The sequence below is a fragment of the Nicotiana tabacum genome, chromosome 12 (genome assembly GCF_000715075.1).
Source record: "Nicotiana tabacum cultivar K326 chromosome 12, ASM71507v2, whole genome shotgun sequence".
Taxonomy (NCBI): domain Eukaryota; kingdom Viridiplantae; phylum Streptophyta; class Magnoliopsida; order Solanales; family Solanaceae; genus Nicotiana; species Nicotiana tabacum.
Genome location: NC_134091.1, coordinates 5,290,772 through 5,309,725, shown reverse-complemented (window position 1 = coordinate 5,309,725; position 18,954 = coordinate 5,290,772). Strand labels below are relative to the sequence as shown.

Sequence of the window (18,954 nt, the reverse complement as noted above, 5' to 3'; positions counted from 1 at the left end):
AAATTGTCATGATTACTCGAGAGAGATTTACAGTAATAAGAGTGCTCATGATTGATAGAGACTATTTGGTGAATCTATGTGAAACATAACTGGAAGGGATTCCATCAATAGGGAAAATTATAACCTTAGATCTTTCTCGTAATTGTTTACACTTAATCATAGTTAGTTTTCAATTGCTTATTTACTTTCATTCTTAGTTAGTAGAAATACCCTCAATTGTTATTTACAATATTTGGGAAGTTGAATTCGTAGAATTTAGCACGTCTAACGAGAGTAATTGATAGGTTAATTCTTTGTGGGTTCGACTCTGGGCTAAATACTTAGATTATATTTGCAACGTTCGCATGTCCTTTTTATAAGCATAGTTGGGCGTGATCACTTACTTTAAGAGAGGGTTGCAAGATAATCCTAAAATTAAAATTAAGAAGATGATGGCAAGTGTAAAATCTCCATTTAATATCAATGTTATTCATTCAAAGTGTAAGAGAGCCAAGAGAATGATCCTAGAGAAAATGGAGGATAGTTTTGCAGATGCTTACAACAAGCTTGAGGGTTATGCTAATGAATTAAGGTCTAGTAATCTAGGTACAGATGTGGTGATTAACATATCAAATGATGCACTTAGTGAAGGAAAAAGAAGATTTTTAAGAATGTATATATGTTTTCATGCATTGAAAATGGGGTTTAAAAGTGGGTTGAGACCATTTATTGGCTTGGATGGAACCTTTTTGAAACGGAAATGCAAGGGTCAACTGTTAGTAGTTGTTGCTCAAGACTCCATGAGGCACTTTTATCCCCTAGCTTGGGTTATTGTTGATAAAGAAACCAAAGTGACATGGAGTTGGTTCTTAAGACTGCTACAACATTCATTGAACCTCAAAATAGGAGAAGAGGTCACATTTATATTAGATATGCAGAAGGTATGAACCTAATAATTTAATTGATTCATATCTTTTACTAATGCATCGCTTTTTACTGATGCATCTCTTTTATGTTTTCTCATTTTCAGAATTTGATTGATTCAGCTCAGTTGGTTCTTCTTGAGGCACACCACAGATATTGTGTAAGACACATAGAGGCAAATTGGTGCAAAAGATGGGGAGGTGGGGAATATAATAAGTACCTCTGGTGGGCTGTATGGGGCATATATGAAGAATATTTTAAAGACCAATTAAGGAATATGGGAGAAGTGGATGAATATAGTAAGGATGTTGTTGAAGATTAGATGAAGTACCCACCCCAAGTTAGAGTAGAGCATACTTTGACACTTTTTGCAAGAACTACTTAGTGGACAACAACCTAATTGAGTCCTTCAATTCATGGATCAAGGAATCAAGATTCAAGCCAATTATCAAGATATTTGAGGGTATCAGAGTAAAGGCTATTAACATGCTAAGGGAACATGAATCTACTGTAATGTCATGGAGTAATGACTTCAGTCCCCAAACCATGCAACTGTATAGCCAATACTTGAATATTGAAAATAAGTGTCATGTTCATTACAATGGTCAAGAAGGGTATGAAGCGAGTGAGGATGGTGACAAACATACAGTGAATATGGTGGTGAAGAGATGCACATGTAGGACATGGGACCTTAATGGCATCACATGTCCTCATGCAATCAAAGCAATACAATATAACAAGATGAATCCCCTGACTGAAATACACCGGTGGTACACCAAAGAGGCTTATTTCCTAGCCTATTCACATAAGCTTCAACCAGTAAAGGGAGAAATTTTTTGGAAAGTAGAAGCATCTCATGCAATGGAACCACCAAAATTTGTGAAGATGGTTGGCAGGCCTAAAGTCAAAAGAACAAGAGAAAAAAATGAAACAGTCAACAAAGAAGGTGAATGGATGTAGTCCATGAAGGGGAGGATAATGAAGTGTTCCACATGTGGTCAGCCTGGACACAATGCTAGGGGCTGTGCAAGGGTAACATTCTTTATTTTTCAAATACCGTCTATTTTAATTTTTTACTGATTTACTCTAACTATGTCTATTCTATTTATTTTGTTAAATAACATTCTAAGGGAAAACAACCAATGACAAGTAAGAAAAAGGGCAAGTAGGCAAATAAACAAATATGTTTAAGAGATGAAGACAATAATGATGAATAACCCATGTCACTACTTGCTGCAAATATACTAGCTGAGGAGGAAATACAACTTTCAGCACCACATATCATTCAAGAAAGTCAGTCAAGTAATCCAATTCAAGATACAAACTTCTAGTTTATGCCAACTCCTGCAGTTGAAAGGAAACTTTCCAACATTTGTGTCCTTCTAGATTTTGAATTTCCTGATTTTGAATCAGATTCAACCCCAGATATTAGGCCAAGGAGTTTCTCTGAAGAAAGGACAAGACTACTTATGAGACATCAACGAACCATACCAGCTATAACAAAGACCATCAATTTTGTTGGTGACTCATCTGGTGTAAGAGTGCCCTCAAACCTACCATACTCAGCTAAGAATCCCACCTGGAATAGTAAGAAAGTTATAACATGAAATAAACTTGAAAAGATGGCCAAGATGAAGACAAGAAAGGGGTAATGGCAAGTCACAAACTAATGTGACTTGAACTAAAGGTGGAAAGTCAGTTAAGTGTGGACGTTTTTGCGAATTTTAAGTTTAGAAGGCTTGTAATTACTGCTATGATAGTATAATTGTTATTTTGCTGGTTGATATAATTACTACTATAATAGTACATTTAATTTTGTGATTGGTGGTGTGGACTTCTATGAAGTCCATTATGTGAATGTTATGACAGTTGGTGTTATGAAGTAGGTGTACTATGACAATTGAAGTTATGAATTTCCGTCAATGTTAGTAAATTCTGAACAGTTTGTGGTATGGATTTTCAAGTACGTCTTGTTCCCTTTATTCTGATGTACTATGACATTATTTTCTTGTTAATATAGATTGAACACATAAAGATATGGTAAAAGTATAACTGTTGCTATAACAGGTATTTGTGCAGATTAACACCTATTAATTCAAAGTGGAGAATGATAAAAATCGAAGCCTCATATTCATTTACCATTTCAGATAAAAAACAGAAGCATCATGCTATTACATCTCTAATTGGGAATACTCCAATTCGTAAGAGAATTCCCTACTTCACTGAGCAATACATGCCAATTCACTGCACAAAGAGATGACTGAACTAACACAATGATAATCAACTAAACAAGGAAAAACCATAATGAAATCTACTTCATTATCTAGTGGCAAAGAATCCAACAAACAGTGTCCAAAACCAATTATCACTGTCATTAATTATACAACTTTTTCTTTCAACTTCTTGACTTTAGTAGCTTCATATTTGTTCATGGCTTCCATGGCAATTACATTTTCCCTCAACTTGTCTCTTTCAATCGTAACTGCAATCAAAGACGACATTAATTCTCTTATTTCAAGCTGGGAACCATCCGCGGATATTTGATCTTCCCATTCGAAATAACCACATGAATTATTTTGCTAAAGAACCATTTAAAAGATTCAATTTTCAAATCAAAATAGCTTTATATAGTAGAAAGATTAAACAAATCCACATAAAATACTTATCTTAGGCCGTGTACATTGATAATATTTCCTACCGGAGTTAACTGGAGTGGTTGATGTGAAATGGTTGACAATAATGACACCTCAACACCTTCTTTGAGAGGAAGTACTACTCTGCGACATTTAATCTCACCTGAGAGGACAAAGTAGAGCAAACGAGAGGAAATGAAATTTTGTGCTTGAACCCTAATTTTTCATCGACTGAATAGGGTCCTATTTAATTGACGAAAGAGACTAACTAACAGGTTATAAGGGTGGGGCGGATTTCTAAAAGAATGGGTCAAGAATTTCCTAGTTGCCAAATTATTATGGGATCCCGGTGCCATGTTGGACATATGTTAGAGCTAGAGACAAACTTATATACTATATTAACGGTAGGTATGATTTTGGATGAAAAGTAGAAACATGTATAAACGTGACTAATTTTCAATAGTAGAGGGACAATTTTGGTCTTTTTCCCTTTGAAAAAGTCAAATATTATGGACCACGAAAAAGGGCCAAAAAATCAATTAAGTGTGCTGAAAGGAGGTTAAAGGGTAGTATTCAAAAGTTAGAGGGGTTTCTCCATGATTTAATGAAAACATAGTGGGAGAGTCGCGAGATTAATGAAATTAAGCAATGAAACATCATGTTTCGTTTTAATATCTAGAGAGAGAAGCTCCAGCTTCTCTCTAAGCTTTCCCCTTTGTGTCGATATTTCCAAGAAAAACAACGTTCCTATAACGGTCAATTTAGGGCATAATGCAACCAAGCTCTACCATCGGAAAGGTGCTAGGCCCATCGCCGATTCCGCTGGATCCATGTAACATGCAAATTAGTGATTTCCTTCCTCTAAATCTCGCAAATCCAACAACTTCCAAGACTAATCAGACCCCAAATTAGCTTCTGGTATATCTAAATGGACCTACTCCGGTCATTGGAACTTCAATGATAGGTGAAAATCAAAACAACTATGCATCAAGAATCGGAGGTTCCGGCACCCATAACAACACCTCTAAGAAAAAGATCCATCTCAAACACAAACCATACGAGATTGTCGAAGGAAAACCAGTGGTCAGTTTCACAAAAGAGGAAAATGATTTGTTGGCTGAAACATGTCGCCTCACCATTGTGGGTATATTTCCAAGAACTAGACCATCTATTGAGCGGATTCGAACTGAAATTCTTAGAACAGTACCAGTCAAAGGTGCCATCAAAATAGGAGCTTATAACCTCAAAAATATTTTCATCGATTTCGATTTGGAGGAAGACCACAACAATGTCTATGGCAGAACCAACTGATAATCGCCGGTATGTAAATGAAGCTGCAGAAATGGACTACGGATTTTAAGCATGGAATTGAGACTACTATGGCCCCAGTTTGGATAAATTTACCAAATCTCTGGTGGCATTTCTTTGAATGGGCGGCTCTATATCGTATTGCAGAGCCAATTGGTATTCCAATCATATGTGACAAAGCAACCTTATCAAAAATTAGACCTACTACGGCAAAAATTAAGGTTGAAACTGACATTACCAGGCCCCTCGTTAAAGAGGTCCTGATTGACATTGTCAATAAGGAAGGTCAGAAGGAAACTAGGATTCAAAAGGTTGAATATGAAACTATTCCCGAGTATTGTGGTCATTGCAAAATGCAGGGTCATAGTGATATAAACTGTGGTATTCTTCATCCTGAGTTGAGGCAATCTTCAGCAAAATATGGGAACCAAGTTAACAAAACTTCTATCCTAGAGAACAAGAGTATGGAAGCTACAGAGGGGAAGGTCAACAATAAAATGGAAATTGATAAAGGGTCTAGTTATAGTAGAGACAACAAGGAACATGGTTTAGCCACTATGGAGGTAGAGAATATGGATAAAGAGGAAGGGTGGACTACTGTGACAAATAACAAAGGAAAGAAGAAGGCAAAGAGTGATTCTAATAATCTTCAAGGCAAAAATATCTCAATTGCCAACTTAAATACTATAAAAGAGGCTCTGAAGGATACAATTGAAAGTAATATGTTTGTTTCTGGAGAAAACAATGCTACCAAGGAGTTGACATCAGTGAACGAGCAGCTCAAAATCACTTCATTGAGAGAACAAAATCAAGGGAATGGAGGGCGACATATGATACAACCTGAGAATATTAGGAAGATTAAAAGATCAAGAAAAACTTCTCTACTTGAAAAAGGCAGCTACACCTTATGCGAGGAACAAGCATCAACAAGATCCAACAAGTAGCAAAAGGGATAGCAAACCCAACAAGGAAGAATCATGGAAGTTGGATACAGAGCAAATTCAACAAGTTATGATGAATGATTCTCATACTCACAATTTACTCGATATGGCTGAGAGAATAAAGCCCCTGGAAGAGCCAGACATTGCTATGGAAAACATAGCAATAGAGTCAAATTCTCAAGAGGAAGATAATGAAGTGGATGAATATTCTCACTTCGAAACAGAATCAGAGGAAGAAGTTGAAGAGACTCAATTCCAAAAGAGCAATCTTCAATTTCTGATGGCGAAGCCTGCACCAAAGACAAGAAGGCTATAAATATGGAATGTGAAGCAATCAGGAGGTTAACTCATGACCAAAAGATAATTGTTGATATGAACAATCTTTCTCCAAGGGGTTCAGATGGCAATCAAAATGGGTGGCCTTCCACGCAGAAGACCAAAGCTATCAAGAAGTCAAACATAGTTCTTACTCCAATAGTCTCCAATGATTAACACTCTTTGTTGGAATATTAGGAGTATAAAAACTCAAAGTGCCTTTGAGAGAGTCAAAACTCTCAAACAACAATGTAATATTTTCCTCATTTTCTTACAAGAACATAAAGTCAAGGTGATTCGAATGAGTCAGTACATGAGTCAGCTTGGGATGTATAACTGTTACTCTAATATCAACAACAAAATATATATCTTTTGGTCAAATGATTTTGATATTGACATTATCAAGGACACTGATCAACTAGTTAATTGCAAGATTAACTATAAAGTTACTAATACTGAGTTTCACCTCATGTCTATGTATGCTAAATGTAGATCCATTTTGAGAAAACAATTGTGGGCTGATTTGGTTAATTTTACAGGCTCCCTCAATGGACCTTGGGTAGTTATAGGTGATTTTAATGTCATCTCTGAACCTGAGGAAAAAATAGGAGGCAATCCGACAAAAGCTTCGACTTTATAGAATGTTTGTCAGATTGCAGCTTACAAGATGCTGGTTTTCTTGGTAATATTGTTTCTTGGTGCAATAACAAAGGGTCTCCTGGTACAATATGAAAGAGGTTGGATAGGATGGTGTATAATTCTAAGTGGTTTAGTATATTCAATAGAACCACTGTTACTCATCTGGCCAATGCTTGTTCTGATCATGTCCCTCTTCTGATTCAGTTTAGCCATAATGAAGAAGCTCATGTCAAATATTTCAAATTTCTCAATTTTTGGACAGATCATGTCGACTTCCTTGATGTGGTTAAAAGTACCTAGCAAGAAGAGTGTAATAGCAATTCACTATGGATCCTTCATCAGAAGTTGAAAAAAACTATATTTAGACTTAGTTCCTGGTCGAGAGAGGCTTATGGAGATATTCATGAAGAACCTAAAAGATTGGAATTTGAAATCGCCAATCTTGAAGTTCTTAACATAAATGACAGCAGTGATGTCAATAGAACTAATTTGAATAAAACCAGAGCTGAGTATATTAGATACCTCAAGATCCAAGACTCTATTTTAAGGAAAAAAGCCAGAGTAAAATGGCTAAAGGATGGGGATTCTAACTCTGCCTATTTTCACAATGTCATTAAAGATAAGAGAAGGAGGTTGAATATCAATAAGATACAAAATGAGCATTACCAATGGGTTGAAGGGACTAAAGATATCTCAGAAGTGGCAGTGAGATATTTTCAAGGGCTCTTTTGTCAGAAAGATGAACAAAATGATTTCTCAGATTTGGATTTCATAAAACCTTCTATTTCTGAGGATGTAAACTCTAACTTGATTGCATTACCTACTGAGGAGGAATTGAAAGTTTGTGTCCTTTCTATGGACCTAGATAGTTCTCCTGGACCAGATGATTTTACAGCAAAAATTTTCAAAAATGCTCGTCCATTATTGCTTCAGATATTGTTAAAGCTTTTATTTTTATTTTTTGTGGAGCAAATTTACCTAAGTGGTTTACACATACCTGCATAGTCGTGCTTCCCAAGGTCCCCTCCCCCAACATATCAATGATATAAGACTCATTAGCCTATGTAATGTTATTAGTAAGCTGTTTTCTAAGTTACTTAATTCCAGGCTGAGCATTATTTTACCAGATTTGATCAGTTGGAACCAAAGTGATTTTGTGAAAGGTAAAGCTATTACTAAAAATATTTTACTTGCTCAGGAAATCATCCTAAGATATTGGAAAAACAAATGAGAAAAGAAATGTTGCATTAAAACTAGATATGGCTAAGGCATATGATAGAGTGTCGTGGTCTTATCTATGTGTTCTAATGAGAAATTTAGGTTTTAGTGAAACTTGGATTGACATCATTTTCAGGCATATCTCTAGCAATTGGTATTCTCTAATTGTTAATGGCACTAGGCAAGCCTTTTTCAAATCTGAGAGAGGTCTAAGACAGGGAGACCCTATTTCTTCTTCTCTGTTTGTTATTTGTGCTGAATTTCTTTCTAGAAAATTAAATCACATTGCTTCTCTTAATGCTTTTAAAGCTGTTCATATGAGTAAGAAAGGCCCTATTATTAATCATCTTGCTGTTGCTGATGATATCATTCTCTTTTCTAGTGGTTGCAGGAAATCATTAGGACTTCTTATGGAGGCTCTTACTGATTATGAAAGATTTTCAGGTAAACTGGTCAACAAGCAAAAATCTTGTTTTATTCTAAATCCAAATGCTCAACCAGAGGAAATTTCAAGGGTGGAAAGCATAATTGGGATGGAGCACAAAGCTTTACCTATAAAATATCTGGGATGTCTACTATATGTAGGGAGGAAAAAGATAGTTATATTCTCAGAAATGATAACCAAGGTCATCAACAAAATTTCAGGATGGCACACTAAATTTCTATCCTCTAGTGGCAGAGCAGTGTTGATCAGACATGTTCTTCTTGCATTACCAACTCATATTCTGGAAGATATTCACCCTCCCAAAGGTGTGCTTAATCAAATAGAAAGAATTTTTAACATATTCTCTTGGAGAGGGTCTGCGAAAAGAAGAAGATATCATTGGTCTTCCTGGGATAAACTTTGCTTTCCTTATGAAGAGGAGGGAACAAATTTCAGGAAACTTTAAGACATTTGCAATGCCTTCACAATAAAACAATAGTGGAATTTTAGGACTGGTCAGTCCCTATGGAAGAAGTTTCTTATGGCCAAATATTGTCAGAGGGTTCATCATGTTGTGAAGAGATGGTATTCAGGTCAATCTCAATCCGGGAATGCCATGTGTAAGATCAAAAAAGTGGTGAATAAACAAATTCTATGGAAGATCGGAAGAGGAGAAGTGTCTTTCTGGTTTGACAATTGGTCTGAGCTTGGTCCTCTTTATGACTGCCTCCCTCCTGGTCATAAACCAAATAATTTGAAGCTCGTGGATATGGTATTAAACAATCAAATCAATTGGAAAGGTTATGATCAACTTCTTCCTCAATAGATTGTCTTTAAAGTCAATAGTCTCCGGATCCAACTGAAATCATTTATTCTTGATAAAGCAATCTAGAGTGCGGATAATAATGGGTCATTTCCAGTGGCCTCTGCCTGTCATTTATTTAGAAAAAAATAGCATAAAACTTGGGTTAATACTATGAATTGGCAGAAAGGTATTCCTTTCAAGATGAACTTCATAGTGTGGAGGGATTTGAGGGACAAGATTCCAACTGATGCGAGAGTTACTAAGCTGGGTTATTCGATATCATCTAGATGTTGTTGTTGTGATTCCCCAGGAGTAGAAGATGTTGATCATTTATTCTACACTGGCTCATTTACAAAGAACATATGGAAAGTATTATGTGGACCTTTGGGAATTGCACACAGTGAGATACCTTTCAGACAACTTATGATGAATTGGTGGAGGTGCAAGGTAAATAATCCAGTTCATGCTTTCTTAATTAGGTGTTTGCCTGCCATTGCTTCTTGGGAAATCTGGAAAGCTAGGTGTAATGCCAAATATGATAATGTTAGAGCTAATGTGAGAAGATCAATTTCTTTGATTGCTTTCTCTGTTGCACAACTGGTGAACAATTAATTCCAGCAAGTACAGTTGTGCCCACATTGGAATGATATCAGTCAACTAATGAGGAGCTCAATCCACTTTGAAAAATCCATGGTGATTAAATGGATCAGACCTTTCATCCCCTTTCTCAAATTGAACTCTGATGGTAGTTGCAAACAAGGGAATTGTGGCGGTGGAGGTGTGATTAGGGATGAAAAGGGGTGCCTAATTTTTGCCGATTCCTTATCTCTAGGCACATATACTAGCAATTGGGCAGAAGTTTCTGCTCTTCATTATGGCATAAGATGATGCATGTTAAATGGAGTACAGAACATCAATGCTGAGAGTGATTCTAAATTGATTGTTGATTGTGTGAATGTGCAATGTACAATTCTAGAGGATATCTAAAGAAGTTGAGGAGCTTAAAGAATTCAAGATTCAGTCAAGCTATAATCTTAAGCATTATTACAGAGAGAGCAAACAACTTGCTGATAAACTTGCCAATTATAGCCACACGCTCGCTCATTCTAAAATTTTTCATGAATTTACTGAACTCCCTCCGCAAGTTAGAGGCCTGATGAACATGGATAGATGGTTTTTCCCTTCCTTTCGAAGGATCAAATTAAAGAAAGGCAACATTTTATTTCAGCCACCATGATCATCAAGTTTTTGTATTGTAGTAAGGTAGTTAGTACTAGAGGCAACTTTTGTATAGAATGGAGTATTTATGCATACTTCACAATGTTAATGGATTCCCAGTCCAAATGCATTTACCTCATCTCAAAATGTAAAAAGATAGGTTTGTCTATCTTTCAAGATGAACTAAGGAGGAGATGTTGGTACCCCTCAGCTCAATGTACTCTTTTGGAAAAGAATAAAATGCGTTGTTAAAAAAAAAAACGAACGAAATTAAGCGAATAAATAAAAAAGAAATAAAATACACCAGTGTCTAGGTTACAATTCTGGTCCAAACTCCAAACTCCAGACGACCAACTATAGTAAAACCCTGTAACTCAAAACAAATTCTAAAACCCTCACAAAAGCACGAACCAGCAGTCATCTTAGTACCGTATTCCAATGGCAGATTTTGTTTTCGAACAACCAAGTGACGAAGAAGTGGAGTACGAGGAGAATGACGATGAAGAAGAAGAACAAGAAGAAGCAGAAGATAACGAAGATGCCGACAACAAACCTAAGAAGAAGACACAATCTCCATGGGATTTCTCTTCTTATTCCGAATCCGTCGCCGATGAACACAATCGCCGTAGCACGACGTCTATTGATTTTAAAATATCAAAAGCCCGTCAACAATTGTCTGAACCTATAGCTAAACCAGTCGAAGAAGATTCTGATCCCGATGACTCAGAACCTCACCGCCAAGTAAAACTGTTCCCGTTTTCTCTATTTTTTTTAAATAGAAGTATCTTTTTTTGTTGTTGAAGTTTTCCGAAATAATTTTTGATACGTTTAGCTAGGAACAGAATGTATACACTTTTGTGTGACTATAAATTGAAATAGGAAGCTTAAAGGTAGCCTTTTTTCTCTTTAAATATAGATTAAATAGGAAAGTGTGCCCATAAAACGGGACAGAGTGAGTATCAACTAGTTGGGACTGAATTTTTAGTCCAGTTAGTGAATGTTAGTGTTAAGAGAACTTTTATTTGTGTCAGAAGTTAAAATTATTTATTACTGGAATGAATTGGGCCTACATAGATTGGAATGGATATGTTTAAGATTAGTTGATTAATTGGTTCGATTATATGTCTTGCATAATATTAGGAAGAGTATAGACCTGAGGATGGTGATGATGAAGTAGATACCAATGTTGGCGAAAAAAAACCATTTTTTGCCTCATCAGAAGGAGTTTCATTTCAAGCCAATTCGTTTATGGAGCTCCATATCTCAAGGCCGTTGCTTCGAGCTTGTGAAGCATTGGGTTACAGTAAGCCCACCCCGATTCAGGTGTTTCTCTTTGCCAGCTTCTGTTACCCCTGAATGTAGTCTCAACTTGTGTATTAATGTGCGTTACTCCGATGTAGGCTGCTTGCGTTCCGCTGGCCTTAACGGGCCGAGATATTTGTGGGAGTGCTATAACAGGATCTGGAAAGGTACAATTTTGCGATGTTAGATCTAATGTACTTATATTTAGCTAGTTGTGTTAGTTGGTTGTGTTTTGATTTGTGCTCCTTCTTCTATATTTTGCCTCTATAGACAGCTGCCTTTGCTTTACCGACACTGGAGAGACTGTTGTACCGTCCAAAAAATAGGCCTGCAATTAGGGTTCTTATTCTTACTCCAACAAGGGAGTTGGCTGTTCAGTACGTCTCCTTATCTTCTCTTTTATAAAAAATATGTGTACTAATTTTAAGTGCTGCTTTCTCAACCTTGTTCTGTTCTCATTCATTATATTTTCTGGTGCTTCCGCTACTCGTGTGCCAAAGCAGGTCCCCTTTTTGTGCAACTGAGGCTATTACTTATATTTGGCATCAGATATGCCTTCGATCAAATAAGAAACTATTGGGTTCCAAACTGCAAATACGTTTTCCCGCTACATGAAATTCCATCCAGGAATACAGATGACGTTAATTATCCAGCAATTATATAAGGCTTCAATGTCCAAAATCATAACTTTATTAAAAATTTAAAGATCAGAATTGTTTGCCCCTTGAATGAAAATTTAAATATTTTGCCTAATGTATATACAAACTACTATTGTTTTGTGTGGTATGTCGATTAATTCTTTTCAGGCTCTACTATGGATTGACTAGGTTATGTCTTAATTGTGTTATCCAGGGTTCATAGTATGATAGGTAAACTTGCGCAGTTTATGACAGATATCAGATGTTGTCTGGTTGTTGGTGGTCTGTCAACCAAGGTATGTTTAAAGCTTTTCTAGATCTTTCCTAGGAAAAGCTTGGCTACTGCTTCCAACAATTACGGGAATGTCGTGCTCTATTTCAGGTGCAAGAACAAGCCTTGAGATCAATGCCTGATATTGTCGTGGCAACTCCAGGACGTATGATAGATCATCTACGGAACTCCAAGTCAGTTGATTTGGATGATCTTGCAGTATTGATTCTTGATGAGGCCGATCGACTACTGGAGCTGGGTTTCAGTGCTGAAATTCATGAACTGGTATGCCTTCAACATCGTGGTTTCCTTTCCTATAGAGCTAAGATAGCTGTGTGAGAAATAATTATCTTATAACCATCCAAAAAAAAAGGATTACAACTATCTTATTTAAAACTTAACTGTAATTCATGTCAACAAACTTCGACTCTAATACAAAGCTATATCTTCAATCTGGAAGGACAAAGTTTTAGTACATTCGTTTACTATGGAGAACTTTCAAGGTATAGAATATAATTAACTGTTTACTCTATAGAAAAGGATGTCCTATGGGCATATACATGCTTCAGCTCTTGAAATGACATGTCCTGGGTTATACACAGGTTAGATTGTGTCCAAAGCGGAGACAGACCATGTTGTTTTCTGCGACAATGACTGAGGAAATTGATGAGCTTATCAAGCTATCTCTGAATAAACCTTTGCGCCTGTCAGCTGATCCATCAACGAAACGGCCAGCAACATTGACTGAAGAGTAAGACATCGGCAAGCTCTACATTGCAATTAATATTTGTTCTTTTCTCAGAAATGGAATTTCAATCATTAAGTTCTCAAGCGCGAAAGCTGATATAACCTTGTTTGCAGGGTAGTTAGAATACGGAGAATGCGTGAAGGAAATCAAGAAGCTGTTCTTCTTGCATTGTGCACCAAGAGCTTCACCTCCAAAGTGATTGTTTTCAGGTTTTTAGCTAACTGTACAGAAAGTTGCATTTTCTATTGTGTTATGGTACATCTTGCTGGGTACCAATTTTCATGCACTATAACATACAGTTTCTAGCCAGATAGACTTGGAAGTTATTCTTTTGTCTAGTCAAGCATTGGCAGGGCATATGAAATTTGGCCTAAAATGTATTTAATCTTTTATGAGGTTTACACCTTTATGCAGTTCTCGTTGGTTGAAGTTCCTTTGTAGTATGTTCACTTTTATGCTTGTGTTTTCATCAACCTGAAAGTTTAGGTTTCTAATGTGAGCATACTCAAAATACGTTCCAACCATGCAAATAGTTAGTCATTGTTTCGCTGTCCTTTTTTTTGATATAGTATAATAGTTCAGAAAGTCAATTTTGCATATTCCAATATGTTACCATTTCAAATTCCAAATGTGCTCATTAGTTTTTTCGTGGATGATGAAAAGCATTTTAGCACTTGATTTATTAATTTTACCAAGACAAACCAGAACTATCTAATTAAATTGGATGGTGTAGTACGCGTTATGAATTGGGCAAAGTTCAGTGGAAGATATTGAAATAATAACTGATGTAACGGTCCTAAATATTGACCATCAACAGAGGAAAGTGCTGTAAAATGCACTTTCCTTGTGACCCTTCGTTTGAACAAGTTGGACTGTTTCATATAATTTTGAAGATAAGTCTAACAAATGTGATTCTCTTCTCCTACTAAATACTTCTTTGAAAATCCTTCTAATGCTTTTCCATCATTTTAATAACCAGGACTCTTGATTGGCGTAGAGACTCCAATGTTCATTTTGATTTCGCCAAAATTTGACTTTATCACTTCTCTTATCTATCTTCTAGACCTCCACTTGGCTTATCTTTTGGTCAGCAAGGCTAAGTTTTGTGGTTATCTTGACAGTGGTACAAAGCAAGCAGCACATAGGTTGAAAATTATATTTGGTTTACTTGGCTTCAAAGCAGCTGAGCTGCATGGAAATCTTACGCAAGCGCAACGTCTAGATGTATGTTCCGTCAAATGTTTTGTCGGAAATCATATAAATAATCTGTCTAGATGCTTTCTTACCGATTGCTTTATCTGTAGGCTTTGGAAGTTTTCAGAAAACAGGAAGTGGATTTTCTGATTGCAACTGATGTTGCCGCTCGTGTAAGATGTTCCTATCCGATTGGTTTCATATGATCATTATAAGCATGAACTTGTAAAAGCATGTAGTCTTCCTCTTTTATGTCCTGCTGATATATCTGTATTCCTGCTGTTATCCTTGGAGCAGAATTAGAATTATGTTCTCTTATTATGTTCTAATATTTTACTGTTGACTGTATTTTTCTTCCTTTATCAGGGCCTTGACATTATTGGTGTTCAAACGGTTATAAATTATGCCTGTCCACGTGATCTTACTAGGTAAGTTCCAACTCTGGTTGCATATGCTGGTTTACTGACACTTAACAACTCACTTGCTTATAATGTTCTATTTTTCTTGATCTTTTCCTAGCTTGACGATTCCTTTTTTTAAAATACTTCTTTAGATGTTTTTCTTTTCATTATGCCTATTGCCGGTTTTAGTACCTATTGTCGGTTTATTACTAAAAACAGCAACAACCCACTTAAAATGGAGTGCGGATTGTAGAGTTCGTTTTTACCTTTTTCCATCTTCTAGTTCTTAATGAGTTAACTCCTTACGTACTTCATGTAGTCCTGATTTGCTTTTCCTTTGCAGTTATGTTCATCGAGTGGGCCGCACGGCTAGAGCTGGTAGAGAAGGGTATGCCGTTACATTTGTCACAGACAATGATAGGTCTCTTCTAAAAGCCATTGTGAGTTCATGCCCCCTCTGTTCAAACATCTTTTAGCTGTTCGGTCACTTAAGGAGTCCTACTCCATAAGTCCTCTTTTCGACTGTTAGGATATTCTATGATTAAAATCACTGATCAATTAGAGGTCTTTGGTGAATTTCTAATATCTTTTACTGTTTTAATCATATCTCTGACCATGCAGTACCTTTTTTCCTATGGAATTCTGTTTAGGATCAGCTTCATGGGATTATTCCTTTGCGACCATTTCTCTAATCAGGAAAATTGTATTTTGGGAACCATTGATTAGTTAGATGTATTCGGTGCTGCTAGTTCTAATATCTTGCCTTTTAGTTCTTTGACAAAAGCAACATATTGACGATTTTTCTTTTGCTTTTGGGGATAAGACCTTATTGATCATTCACTCGATGATTTATATAATCCTATTTGATTGGTCTTAAACATGACACAGCATTTGTGTGGCTATTAGACCTTTTGGAACTTGTGGTCTTCAAAATTCCATAACATTTGTGTGGCTATAAAAAAATGTCATTAAGGGTAAAATGGAATGTTTAAGCTAAATTATTTTCAAATTTAGAAAGTAGTCATTCTTTTTTAAATTGAGCTACAAAAGAAGTAGGTTCACATAAATTGAAACGAAGGTAGCACTATTTATGGTTTAAAATAAAAATAATCATTTTGATGACTATGCACTATCTGGTATAAGAACCATATAGACCCACAAACTGCAACTTTTTCTATGCCACCCTGAAATAAAGATGTGCATGGAGGCTAAAAAGTTATGTTACAGGTTAAACGAGCTGGTTCAAGGCTGAGGAGTCGAATTGTAGCAGAGCAATCAATAGCTAAGTGGGCACAAGTAATTGAACAGCTGGAAGATCAAGTGGCTGCAATTATGCAAGAAGAGAGGTGTTACTTCATCACCTTAAATTTGTACTGAATTTGAGAATTAGAGCTTATTTATTAACTAACTTAAGTTTTCGTTTACTGCAGGGAAGAGATGGCACTAAGAAAAGCTGAGATGGAAGCAGCTAAGGTAATGTATCACAACAGAGTTTTGGGAACCCTACAATGGACAATTGCATGTAGTTTTAGACGTCTAAGACCCTTCTCCCTCCAAAAGAAGAAAATCATTAGATAAATGCTGCATAACATAGTTTGACGTGTTGTTTTAACGTTGCAGGCTGAGAATATGATTGCCCACAGGGATGAGATTTATTCACGCCCCAAAAGAACATGGTTTGTCACAGAAAAGGAGAAAAAGCTTGTCCAGAAGGCAGCAAAGGTGACCTTTTACTTTGTTGTTTATCTGGATTGCATGGATGTTTCTATAGGATTGCATGAAGTCCTAATTGGCATTTACTTATAGTGCTTGTTCTTTTTGTCCTTGTAAAACTAATTACTCCTACATCATTTTAGGATACACATTCGCATGGCTCATTGAATAAAAAAATTTAAATTCTTGGTTGGCCAATGTATCGATAGTAAAAATAAGGAATAACAAGCTTGAATCATAGTCTGAATTGACCAGGTGTATTGAGAAGGTCATGAGCAAGAAATGCGAGGACAGTATGTTGCAGTTTAGCCCGTGCAATTATTCCTTTATATTATACTTGAAACAATACAGTACTGGTTGATTAAAAGTTTTGCTGAAATGCAAATGATATTCCAGGAATCATCAGCTAAAGAAAATGGTTCCGAAAGCAAGGTGATGAGTGCCGAACAAGCGGAAGACCTGAAGATGAAGGAGAAGAGGAAGCGAGAGCGGGAGGTTCTAGTCATCTTTGTGCTTTTTGTTAATTTGAGTACAAATTTTTGTTCGACCTGTCATTCATCGTTCTCATTGTTTATCTGATTGTTATAGAAAAATCTGCCGAGGAAGAAAAGGAGGAAGCTGGAGGCTGCCCGAGAGCAATTAGAAGATGAAGATGATTTAGATGAAGTAAGCTTCTCCTCTTCACTTCACTCTTGTTGCATATTTCATTGTCGTCTCTAGCAATCTATAAATGCCAGTTTTTTAATATGAAACCTGGAAGATATGCTGATTTTCCGATGATATTATGGTATTATTCCATATTTCTATATATCGCATCTTTGGATTTTGGTTCGTTTCTGTAAATGTTTTCCAACATCTTCAATTGTTGAAGGATATTTTAAATGAATCTCTATCTCTTGAAAATACTTTCGAGAAAATGGGAGCTATTGGACTGAGAAAAAATCAGTTGAGAATGAGGGCTGTTGCAAACATAATAATCTATGTGGTCCCGAATTCATGAACTAAGCAATTTGAATACGTACTTTGCTTGCTATTTAACATATTAATATTGTTCTTTGGTAGTGTTACCTATCTTGCTCCTTCAACCATTTCAGGGCAAAGGGAAAACAAAGAAAGACAAAGAGAAATCTGGGATTTCCCTAGTTGATCTTGCTTATCGTCGTGCAAAAGCAGTCAAGGCTGTGAACAAGGCAGTTGATGCTGGCAAGATTGTTAGAAAGACGGGGAAAAAATTGAAACCAAAAACCAGAGTATCTGAATCAAGGAGAGATGAAATGCAGGATCTTTTTCAAAATGATATGAGTGAGAAAAAACAAAGGAAACCACATCATGGGGGTATGAAGAAGAAGTCTTCATTCAAGAGCAAGTCACGGTATGACTATATTAAAAACTTCTCTCATTCTTAAGCTCAGATGGATATGTATGCGAATCTGTCAAGAGTATAACTTGCATTTTACTATTTTCCTTGAAAAATTATGAACTTGATTTAATTTGATAAATTATTAAATTTATTTTCGAAAAGTAGCTAAATACTTAAATAGGCCACGGTGATGTAGACTCGAGACTGGAGTCTCAGTTCTCCGAGCATGGTTTTAACGTACTTCATGTTTATGTACGAGATTTTCTCAAGGGATTTGAATGTGCAGGTACAAGAGGAGGTAACACTAGCAATACAGCGGTGATGAACTGAAAATCAGATAACTGGAGCAAGGTAGGCTCATCGGACATGACTATCGTTTCCTAACGAAGGAATGCCCTTTTGGTGCTGACATGAATTAAGATACCATCCTGCTGCAAGTAGTTTCTGAAAGTGTTGCTGACATTGGCCTTGTATCGATATTTCTGAGAAGCTTGTACGAGGGAATCGTACATGTTAGTTTATGAGTAGGTCCTCGGTTGTTCTTAGTTTCATTTTTTGGAGTGTATTTATCTCATATTTTCTTTTTGGACTTGCGCATTTACTAGATGTAAAGCATGTATCTGTACGTGTATTCAATTTTGATAACACACCGTTGATTATCTTAAATTTAACTTCATTGTCCTGTAGTATATGAGTTAATTACTTTTGACTCTAAGCTGTATGATTATGCACCAAAATATCCATCTCACCCTTACTTTTGATTATAAGCTGTCAATAGTCAATTACTCTTTGTGCCAAATTAGCCAATTTAAGTTATCTCAGATTTAATGAACTTTCTCTATGCTTGTCATTACTCGCTAAAATCTTACGTGGAAACTTTCTATTACTCTAAATTTACCTCTTTTCGAGCTAAAATTTAAGTT

The 18,954-nt window shown here is 36.2% G+C and overlaps 2 protein-coding genes across 2 annotated transcripts; both read left to right on the top strand.

Moving 5' to 3' along the window:
- The first annotated feature begins 431 nt into the window (after positions 1–431).
- On the top strand, positions 432–1,863 carry LOC142166987 (uncharacterized). The gene is made up of 3 exons (XM_075227134.1): positions 432–920; positions 1,010–1,202; positions 1,289–1,863. The coding sequence occupies exons 1-3, from the start codon at positions 432–434 to the stop codon at positions 1,861–1,863; spliced, it is 1,257 nt and encodes a 418-aa protein (XP_075083235.1).
- An 8,812-nt stretch (positions 1,864–10,675) lies between these two features.
- LOC107819877 (DEAD-box ATP-dependent RNA helicase 28) lies at positions 10,676–18,768 on the top strand. The gene is made up of 19 exons (XM_016646053.2): positions 10,676–11,145; positions 11,545–11,727; positions 11,805–11,873; positions 11,977–12,083; positions 12,559–12,640; positions 12,727–12,900; positions 13,218–13,366; positions 13,477–13,572; positions 14,485–14,587; positions 14,668–14,730; positions 14,924–14,985; positions 15,302–15,398; positions 16,186–16,304; positions 16,389–16,431; positions 16,579–16,680; positions 17,068–17,166; positions 17,260–17,337; positions 17,766–18,043; positions 18,318–18,768. Exons 1-19 carry the CDS (start codon positions 10,843–10,845, stop codon positions 18,331–18,333), a joined length of 2,223 nt encoding a protein of 740 aa, XP_016501539.1. The 5' UTR covers positions 10,676–10,842; the 3' UTR covers positions 18,334–18,768.
- The last annotated feature ends 186 nt before the right edge of the window (positions 18,769–18,954 follow it).